This window comes from Didymosphaeria variabile (assembly GCF_027946475.1).
Source record: "Didymosphaeria variabile strain IMI 356815 chromosome Unknown scaffold_5, whole genome shotgun sequence".
In the NCBI taxonomy this organism is placed as follows: domain Eukaryota; kingdom Fungi; phylum Ascomycota; class Dothideomycetes; order Pleosporales; family Didymosphaeriaceae; genus Didymosphaeria; species Didymosphaeria variabile.
The window spans coordinates 4,285,863-4,296,079 of NW_026611624.1; the positions used below are offsets into that span (position 1 = coordinate 4,285,863).

The 10,217-nt window shown below is 50.3% G+C and overlaps 4 protein-coding genes across 4 annotated transcripts; 2 read left to right on the top strand and 2 right to left on the bottom strand.

Annotated features, from left to right (window-relative positions):
* Window positions 1-386: 386 nt before the first annotated feature.
* N0V89_007872 (uncharacterized protein) lies at window positions 387-2,168 on the top strand (the record flags this gene model as incomplete). The annotated part of the gene is made up of 1 exon (XM_056216632.1): window positions 387-2,168. One exon carries the CDS (start codon window positions 387-389, stop codon window positions 2,166-2,168), a length of 1,782 nt encoding a protein of 593 aa, XP_056070879.1.
* Window positions 2,169-3,216: 1,048 nt separating this feature from the next.
* On the bottom strand, window positions 3,217-5,325 carry N0V89_007873 (uncharacterized protein; the record flags this gene model as incomplete). Its single annotated transcript, XM_056216633.1, has 1 exon — window positions 3,217-5,325. The coding sequence occupies one exon, from the start codon at window positions 5,323-5,325 to the stop codon at window positions 3,217-3,219; it is 2,109 nt and encodes a 702-aa protein (XP_056070880.1).
* A 1,084-nt stretch (window positions 5,326-6,409) lies between these two features.
* N0V89_007874 (uncharacterized protein) lies at window positions 6,410-7,105 on the top strand (the record flags this gene model as incomplete). The annotated part of the gene is made up of 1 exon (XM_056216634.1): window positions 6,410-7,105. The coding sequence occupies one exon, from the start codon at window positions 6,410-6,412 to the stop codon at window positions 7,103-7,105; it is 696 nt and encodes a 231-aa protein (XP_056070881.1).
* A 652-nt stretch (window positions 7,106-7,757) lies between these two features.
* On the bottom strand, window positions 7,758-8,644 carry N0V89_007875 (uncharacterized protein; the record flags this gene model as incomplete). Its single annotated transcript, XM_056216635.1, has 3 exons — window positions 7,758-8,195; window positions 8,255-8,610; window positions 8,641-8,644. 3 exons carry the CDS (start codon window positions 8,642-8,644, stop codon window positions 7,758-7,760), a joined length of 798 nt encoding a protein of 265 aa, XP_056070882.1.
* Between the last annotated feature and the right edge of the window lie 1,573 nt (window positions 8,645-10,217).

Consider the following 10,217-nt stretch of genomic DNA (forward strand, 5'->3'; position numbering starts at 1 on the left):
CTATTAGCGAAGATGACTTGATTCTACACTAGCCATCTATATGTACAGTTGATGTGAGTAACAGGTCAAGTCAACACAGTCGATTCTCTATCCAGGGCTCATTCACTAGCAGACACGTGCTGTGGTGATGGAAGACCTGCAGCATGAAAGACACCGGTCACATTGTGTACTGATCAGCTCTAGACAATTCTGTAATCACACTTTCACCATGTTTCGTTGTCATCTCGTGGCCCATCATGGCAGTCTTGTTCTATATAAGAGCTCAGCTATATACTTCCCTATCATATCCATCACTTTCAAAATCGGAAGAAACAACTCAACCCAAAGCGTTACAGCTGACGTTGAATACAACATTAATCTCGCAATCTACAGCAGGCTTGTAGACCATGAGTGGCTTCATTGGAAACAGTGAAGACTTTTCTCTCGTTGGAGAGTTTGTCAAAGACATCGCGTACCATGCACGACGAAGCATGGGATACAGCCGAGAAGAACGTCGAAAGCAGGCTTTCGAATATCGGTTGCGAAAGCTCCGACTTCGACAGCGTCGAGAGCGGAAACGACAGGACCCTAAAGCTGTTCGTCGTGTTCCCCAAGTCACAGAGTTCGGCCGTTCCATCGGACAAATGCGAGCGCCAGTCCGATCACAGGAGGCTATCCCTGAGCAGTACTGGTGGTTGATCAATTTCAACTGGCGGTGCGGAGCCTTCAAGAACGACCCAGGTATGCGGGCGCTTCTTGGGGAGGAGCGAATGGAAGGGTTCCTGCTCGACGAGGGCGGCTCAGGCCTTTTCGTCAAAGAGTTCCAGGAGTCGCCGGATGCGGTAGCCCCACGCATTCACCGCGTGTTCCGGCCTTCGAACTTCCAGAATCCTCTGCTGAAGGTGAAACTGCCGGAAGAACGGCAACACCAGGTCTGGGTCAATATGCGCCCGGCACTGATATTGGCGACCAAGTTTCTACTCGATCAGAGGCATGGGGCATTTTGGTATCACCTCATGTACGGCACTGCCGTCACGGATCGTGCTACGAGGAAGTCCTACCTGATGCACTCGCCCAAAGAAAACGATCTGGAAACTGCACAGGCGGATTTCGCCGCCTTGCTTGAGAGCTTAGCGGACCGCATGTCGTTCTACTGGCGGCCTGCAATGCACAATGGCGGGCATGTCAATGCCATCTATGGATCTTCCTTCTGGCAAACCCTGGAGGAGTTCGTGGACATCACACGGTGGCAGAACCTCCGTCGGCGCGCGGAAGGCTACAACGGCTACATCGGCCTGAGCAGTAATTTCCTCTACAACCTCATTGGTAGGCATGCACCTACGCGCACGCATGTAGAAGCTGACATAAACATTCAGTTTCTCCTTGCGGTCACTCTGACACACGAGCTCGCACACGCCATCTACGCATGGCGCGACTTACCCTGCTGGGGGTTCCAAAACGGGCAATCCGAGCTCTTCGTCTTCGACACCGACATGTCGAACGAGGTGGGCTGGAGCTGGGAGTACCACACCTTCGGCGGTGTGAGCCTTTTTTGCGACCTCTTACACGATCACATCGGTAAACGAATCAAGGCCCGGACGTGGGAGTCTATGCTCCTGGGCGAAACCTCCATCTACACGCCTGTGCCTAACGATTGGCTCAAGAGCATGTTCATGAAGGACACTTGGAAGCACATCAATCAGCATGTCAGCAGCATCCCTAAGCCGGTAGGTCGTCCTGAAGTCTTCGTCGCGCTGAGGTATATTGACCGCGGTGGCCAGCTGAGTGTCGAGGATGTTGAGTACAAGGATGGCTTGGCTTGTAACCCAGAGCATCAACTCCTGAACGATCTCGAAGGGCCTGTTGAAGGGTGCGTAGAGGCGCGGTTCAAGCGCGTGAGGAAGTCCGATTTCCGCAAGGCGAAGAGGACGGGTTTTTTAACCACCGTGGCGCAGCGCGGGCCGAGGAATGAGGTGCTGGGGAAGGAGCTGGTTGTTGCACCGCCGCGTCCTCACAATGCAGTCATGGAGGATGCATCTGAGGATGACGATGCATCGGATGGTAGCTCGGTCACTCTGGGTAGAGACGACGACGATGATAGCGATGATGGGTTCGTGGATGGAGAGGATCCGCCCGAGGCGTGGGATAAGGAGTTTAAGATGCATAGGAGTGAGGACATGTACTTCTAGGCTCAGACACTTAGAACGCGCCTGTTCCCGCGCAGCCCATGCTGTCGAGTTCCTGCAGTCAATGGGAGATTTTCTTAGTATGGTGTTCTTGCACGGTACGCTAATGTCTTTGTAGCGGACTGGCGATCCTTACATTAAAAAGCAAAAATCACTGTGTGACTATTGCGATGCTTCGAAGGGGTGTTTGTCAGGTACATGATGAGGGGTCTTTCTGCAGCCTTGCTTTCTTTTCTGTGATACTTGACTCATTATCTCCAGAATGTTTGGGCTCGAGGTCCCATGCGAAGCTTGGATTGATACAAGGGTTGAGCCTTGCGGTCTTATACGATTTACTTTTAGTTTGTGTATGCCCTCGATTTGCAAATAAGTAACTACCGAGTTGTCGTTAATGCTGGCTCTTAATGTCGATAGAGTCGTAGATCCTGTCAAGTCAACTGAAACTGAATGATCTGTCACTGTCTGTTTCTTTTTTGCGACGATGGGCCGATGTGGATGTGACGAAGGAGGGCAGTTTGACTAAAGGTAGAGACGTGGTAGGGAGCCTGGTACTTCGGTTTTTGTTGTTGAGGATAGGAAGAGCCACATATTGACTAAATTTGAAATCCTGGTGATCCTCCAAACTGGTCATGCGTGATGCGAACTTCGATGGCGGAAGACGCGATATCGTGACTTCGAGAATTGATTCAACGCACAACTCAACAAGTATAGTGGCAAGATGGAAAACGCCATCGTACGATTACGTTCGTTAGGGGTGAGTGCTGGCAGAGCTGTGATGGTGGCTATTCCTAGTAAATCGCTACTTCATCGAAGGCTACTTGATGTCCTCTGTTACCAGGATTGACTATGACTCTTCATGGTGGCGTCAATTCCAGACAGTCATGTCGAGATCATGGCCTGTGTATCTCGGCCACTCTGCCTATCAGCGGCGGCACCCTCAAGTCATTTCACGAAGTTGCATCGCACCACGATGCGAGCGCGATCTGCTGTACTTTTATATATATATATTTACTGCACATGCGCTACTGCTTCAGATATATACAAGATTTCGCTAAGAATCGTTCTGCTTGGTCGGTTGTACATCTTTCCCCCGCCATCTCTCCAACCGTTTTCGAGAGTTTAGAGTCCTAGGATGCTGATCGCCCAAGACTCTTAACTTTAACTCGTAGCAATTTTCCATCAAAGAAAGTGCATCATTTGTGCGTCTCAGGTCCCTTAGCGTAAGCGCGTGGTCGTGCATGGTAACCAGTGTGCTGGGATGGTCCGCTCCAAGCTTCATCTTTTGTTTCTCTAGCACTTGCACCTGTAGCGCTTCTGCATCCTTGCAGTGGCCTTGAGCCAAGTATGTGAGTGCGAGGTTGCCCATGCTAACCAGCGTGTTGGGATGGCTCTCTCCTAGCACTCGTTTTTCACCTTCTAGCGCTCGTTTGTGCATTGCCTCTGCTTCGTTGTATCGACCTTGCCGTCTTAAAACAATCCCAAGACTACTAAGGCCCCGAAGCGTATCTGGGTGCTCTACTCCTAGCACTCGTTTTTTTCCTTCTAGCGCTCGTTTGTGCATTGCCTCTGCTTCGTTATATCGACCCTGCAATTCTAAGACAGTCCCAAGATTATTAAGGCTCTGAAGCGTATCTGGGTGCTCTACTCCTAGCACTCGTTTTCTTCCTTCTAGCGCTCGTTTATGCATTTCCTCTGCTTCGTCATATCGACCTTGGTTAAACAAAACGTTCCCAATGTTGTTAAAACTGTTAATCGTATCTTGGTGCTCTACTCCTAGCACTCGTTTTCTTCCTTCTAGCACTCGTTCATGCATTTCCTCTGCCTCGTCATATCGACCTTGGTTAAACAAAACGTTCCCAATGTTGTTAAAACTGTTAATCGTATCTTGGTGCTCTACTCCTAGCACTCGTTTTCTTCCTTCTAGCGCTCGTTCATGCATTTCCTCTGCCTCGTCATATCGACCTTGGTTAAACAAAACGTTCCCAATATTGTTAAAACTGCTAAGCGTATCTTTATGCTCCCCACCCAAGACTGCCTCCCTAACCTGCAGAGCGTGAGAGCCCATATCACGCGCCTTGCTATACTGGCCCATCTCCTTTGCATACAATGCCGCTTTGTGGAGCACAGAGGCCCATGCCTTTAGCGCCCCTGCCTCTGTTGGCTTATTGTTGAGCACGGCTTCAGCGTGCGGAAACAACATCTGACACGTCGGCCAATTCTCGTATTTCCCTTTCGGGTAATTTTTGTCCATGAGCGTCACGTACGTCTCGTTCCACAGCTCTAGCTCGTTCTTTAGCTCCAGCCATTTTTTGGTCGAGAACTGCACCAGCCGATGCATCTCGAACTCCCGCCCGTCTACGCTCATTTCGACAAGCGAGAAGCTGGTTAGCGTTTGGATATCGTCGTCAAAGTCAGCATTGTTGCCAACGTCAGTAAGGTCAGCATCATCGTCCTTCCTCCTCGCATATCGGCCTTGAAGGAGTGACTCAGGTATCCCTTGTCGATCGAACAGGCTCATGAGCGACAGCAGTCGAGCAGCTGTTGGCCACTTCTGTCGGATGTATTCGAACGAGATGTGCCAGGTGGCCATGATCGAATTAGACGCCCGGCTGTCCCTGCGAATATCTCCCACGTCCTTCTCTAGTAGCCACGCTCGGTTATCATCGCTTCTGCGGATTTGTTCGGTGTACTTTGAGATGCTCATACGCGGCTTCCTCTGTTTGATAAAAGCGGCTGCCTGTGTTAGAGCGAGCGGCATAGAGTCAAGGGCATGTATTAACTCCGTAGCCTCGTCCTGTCGAGCGATGGACCCTAACTTCTTACGGAGAAGGGCTAGCGCGTCGTCCTCGCTCATCGGGTTGACTTCGATAATGCTGTCAAAGTCACCTGTGAGTTTGTATGCTACGTCTCGGTTTCGTGAGGTGAAAAGGATCGAACCGTTTGGCGACTGTGGTAGGAAGTCGGAGAGTATCGGTAAGTCTTCTGGTTCATCCGAAATGCTTGCTGCACGGCTTTTGAAGAAGACGCTCTCATCGTCAGCGTTGTCGACTATCATCAGCCAGTGTCTGTTCCGGTTGTGGGATAGCCAATTGTACACGAGCCGGAGAATGTCCGCCTTAGGGTCGTCCCAGCCGCTCATCTTCGTTGCCTCGGCGATCATGCGGTACCCTTCCTCGAACCTCACTCTTGTAGCTGCATGCACCCAGAAAATCCACTTCTCGGGATACTTTTTCTCGACACGATAGCAATGCTCGATGGCGAGCTGCGACTTCCTGCATCTGCGTTAGTCGCGAGCGCTGGCCTGGCCGTTCTTTTCCACATACCCGACCCCACCTAACCCTACCAAAACAGCGCGCGACGCGGGTTCTGAGCATTTCTCATCGACATCGCCGAGCAGCGTTCCGCGATCGATGAAGTCTTTATCTTGGCGGAATGGGATGAGAAGACAAGGTTTCAGCGGGGTATCTGGCCGTTCTAGCGTGGTGACGGCTGTTAGCGTGGAGGGATGCGGCCTACTTTTCAAACTTACTAGGCGGAAGCTAGATATATTGCTGGCCGGCGCCGGTGTTGTTGTTTTGCGTACCCTCACCAGCGTTGGCGTTGTGGATGCTGGAGTTTAAATCCATGCTCTAAGGGTTCAAGGCCCATGAAAGAAAGCAGTCGCTTGTGTGCTAGTCCGCAGTGATGTAAGCAGCTAGCTGTGCGAAAGAGACGGCGTACCTCAAGAACGAGGGAGGAGAAGAGAAGAGCTCAGCCTGGTGTGCGCCGTGTCTGCTGCCTTAACGAGGCAGCTGAGGAAGCGGCACAGAACGCGCTCACCACCCATGCCAGCTGCAGGAAAGCGCCACCGTGCTGCAAGGTTGGGGTGTAGCGCTTCCACACCACCTGATGGACCCTGCGGGCGTCAATCTCGCAGCTGTCCATTGGCGTGGGTACTGCAAGGCTGGGGGCCGGACATTCGTAAATACGACTCAGGCCAATGACTGGGGTAAATGGAAGCCCACCCCCCGTGCAATCGGCTACCACTCCTGTTACCAGAAAGCGGATGCGCTATACCTCATCAGATCGAGTGGCTGGTCTTTCTCATACCCGTGGGTGTCTGACCGGTACGGCTGGCCTAGTGACCGAATCGAGCATATAATATTAGAGAGCCTCGCTCTCGAGTTCATACGTTTCGTTTCAATATTTTCCCTGCCTTAGCTCAACACCTCCCTATCTTCTGCGTTCATTCCCCAACGTTTAAAATGGACGACGACATGGCAAGCGACGTCATCGAAAGTGTAGGCGACACGACCACGGCCCTTCAAGAAGTCGAAAAGTCCTACAGTGAATGTAAAGAAACCGAAGATCTCCCCAACGCTTTCTGCAAGGTGCTTCAACGGGTAGACCTTGTCAAACGTACCCTCCAATATTTTTCGAGTCATGTTAGCGAGCATGAGCACGACAAGGAATTCTGGGAGGAAGCGAAGGCCAACATGGATCGCTGTGAGCAGCGAGCCAAGAACGTACAGGTCTTATTTCGCAAAGTCGTGCCAGCAAGGAACAAATCCAGACTAGAACGCTATCGTGAGACTGCGAAAACTCTTGGTGGAATCGAAGAGAACAAGGTGGAGACTCTGATGGTAGGGTTGTTAGGCGACGTGAAAAGTTTGGCAGGAACGTGTGTGGTCGAGCTGGAGGGGCCAATGGCTGAAGCTGTCGAAAACATCCAAATTGAGGAGCTCAGCAAGGAGCTCAGCAAGGCTATCGAGGAACTAATAGATCTTCCACCATCGTTGTCAGAGGTTGCGTCGGAGAATTCAATCAACAACTGGAGCCGTGGCACACAGAATATAAATACCGGCCGTGGGACGCAGAACAACAACACTAGTAATGGCCAGCAATACATCGGTCAATCGCAGACTTTTGGACACAACCTGGACCAGTCTGCAAAGAAGTAGGTTAGGATAAGTCAAGCCGAAGGACTCGGGTATCAGGGTTTTGGTACGCGCAGGGTGTTAAGCTTACTATGCATCGTGGCCAGCCATATAGCTTAACTATAGCTTACATGTGGGTGTTCAAAAATCTAGTTGCTGCAGTGATTCGCTTTTCCTGGAGACTAAAAGATCTGGGGAAGTTGCTCAGCGCTCTGGCAGGCAACATATACGAGTTTAGGGACTCATTGACGATGATGGTAAGCTAACTCTACACACACCGCCCCATCAGTTCTACGCAAGCCGCGGACTCTTCATTGCTTGTGCTAATCACCCTTTCCAAAATGTTGGTCTGCGCCAATATACTGCTTGCCGCTGCCGGTATTGTTATTCTGAGTTCCCGCCCCGGTGTTGAGGTTTTGAGTGCCAGAGCTATGGTTACTGATTGGAGTAGACGGCATGCTGTCCGCTTCCACGGTGTCTTGTCATTTGGTTAGCTGTGATTGAAACACAGATGACTTAGGCAGTCGATGATGTACTAACCTATATTATGTTTAAGACCATTCCTTGCAAGTCTCTGAATTTCTCCGATGACATCTTCGTACCCTGGAGCATCTCGACTGGAGAATCTGGTCATGTCCTAAGATGCGTCAGCACGATATCTGTATGCACGCTGATCTCATACAGTATGATTCGATCGAAGCGGATAATCCAGTTCGCCACTAATAATTGCAGATTCTCTGGGGACAATCAGAGTCCTGACCAGAGGCAATGTTTCATAGAAGCAGACGATTTCTATCTTAGCCCCTTCATCTTTCCTCTTCTCTAGGAGATTGTGAAATCCGTCTTGTACGTCTCGAAGCATCTCCGAGCTCCGCTTGAGCAAGTCTACAGGCGCTGAATTTGCCGGTTTCGCAACGTTGGCAATCCTCGTAAGAATACTGCCCCACTTGGCCAAATCAGCGCCATGGTGTGGCGTACCGAGAAAGCATATTCCTACGGTGCATGCTTCAATATCCTGGAGATGTGCGTGCCGAGTTTCTCGTGACATCGTAAGCACTCGTTGCGTGACCAGCCCGCCCATGCTGTGCGCAATGAACACGATCTTGCGGTTTGGCTGATATGTCAAAAGTCAGGCCAACACGGTTTGGTATGGCCTGTTGAGGATATATTTACATCGTGTTGTCTCTTCCTCCACAATTTTCCCAGGAGATCTTTAGCATAGCCGGATATCCCGTCTTGTGCCGCCTGGTCCCAGAAGTTGACAATATTTGCATCGTAACCAAAGGCTAAAATGCGTGCGTTTCCTATATCCTTCATGATAAGGTCCCTAGGCCAGTGTGTGTTGGTGTCTTCGTAGAGCCATGTCGAGTATGCGCTTCCAGTAAGACCGTGCACGAAAATAAAGTCTAGAGCTGCCGATGCTGGATTGTATAGGACCTTTAACCCGAGACTATCCTCCTTAGAGAAGCTGCCAACTCCATCGTCTGCCGGAGGGAGAGCGTCGTTTCTCTGTGGACTAATATCTGCACCTTACACGTGAGTACTATCAGAGATGTCACACATTATTGGAGGAAACAGCTCACTTGTCTCGCTTTGCGGTCGTTTGCTTCGCCTGAAAGGAATTAGCTTTTTGGGAGACCATGCCATCCCCTCTCGAAAATGAAATGTCTGAACAGCGTTGATATAGAGATTTTTTGAAGAAGATGAAGCGCTGTCGCAGCTGCACGGATTCTGATGTAAGTGTTCACGCTGAGTGCGATGGGCGACTTGTCCAAGCGAGGGCGGGGTTGTGCCCGTACGATGACCTCGTGAATCAGTCTCCGTGTCTGCGGCCCTCCACGAGGCCACCTAGCTATTGGTACAAGCCATCGTTACACAACATTTCGTGTCCCAAGCCACTACAGCGCATTGATGTTGCTGACCCAATGAGTAGCGAGCTTAGCGCTAGCATTGTTCACCGGAAGGCTTACATGCGCCCGACCCCTGCACGGGTGGCGCTTCCATCAAAACCTGCAGCCGCCTGATCCACACGCAAGATTCATACATGTCTTGGGCTTCCCTAGTCTTGCGGTATGCGTGGCTTTATGTATCGGTTTTCGCAAGCCATAATACGAGGAGCTTTTTTTAATTTTATTTTCTTAAACGGAATGCACACTGACAGCTGAGCCGGACACAACGCAACAAAGACCCTTAACGATGTTAGTAATTACTTTTAGTTAGGGGAGAGAATATTATAAGAGCTCTAGTTTTAGCTCCTACTGATTTAAAAATATTCATATGGTATATTGTAGTGTGGTGTCGCAGTGCCAAGTGAGGACTTATTCGGCCATCCCTCATGAAAAACAAGCCCTCGCACTAGATGATCGTAAGAGAGAGTCTCTACTTGAGATTGCTTCCAAACCTGACTCGGCCTACTACGATACGCGCCGAAGTAATCATTACATAGCCTTATCGCATTCGTCCTTGGCTACACACTGTGTGCACGGTGCTAGAGGCGGCAAAAGACTGACTGGGAAGAGAAGACCAAATCCATCTCTGCGATTATGACGAAGAGATAGTGCAGTTTACGGCCGCCATACAATCTCTCATATGTGAAAACCCAGCAGCTTGAGCAAACAGAACCATTTGTAGTAATAAGAACAAGCGATATATCAATGTGAAATGGAACGGCTGCACAAGTAGAATTAATCAAGCGCGATTTGGAATATGCATAATAATATAACGGAATGATTGAACAGCGTAATTACATGTGACAGAACTTCGTATATGACCGTGAACTATACACAACTATGTGCAGCCCGCTCAATGCATAACCAAGAAGCCTCCAGTATCACGTCCATTCAACCACCCAGCCATCTCGTTACACGCACTTTGAGTCCTTCGATTTCGATTCGTCGTCTCGGCATTCCTGAATGTTGTGGCCGCACCCAAGGCAAGTCGGGAGGTCGTCCTGGGAATACTGGTCGCAGGCACAACAGTAATATCTCCCAGGTGGAGGTCCATCAAGGCACAATTCGAAATTTCCGCCGCCTGCTCCCATAGTTTTCTGTGGACTTTTGGAGAGTGGTGTTCGAGAGTTGTAATCGTGAGTTCTTTCGTGTAAGGCTGGATCCGCAACGCTGTTGAGAGTGGGAAT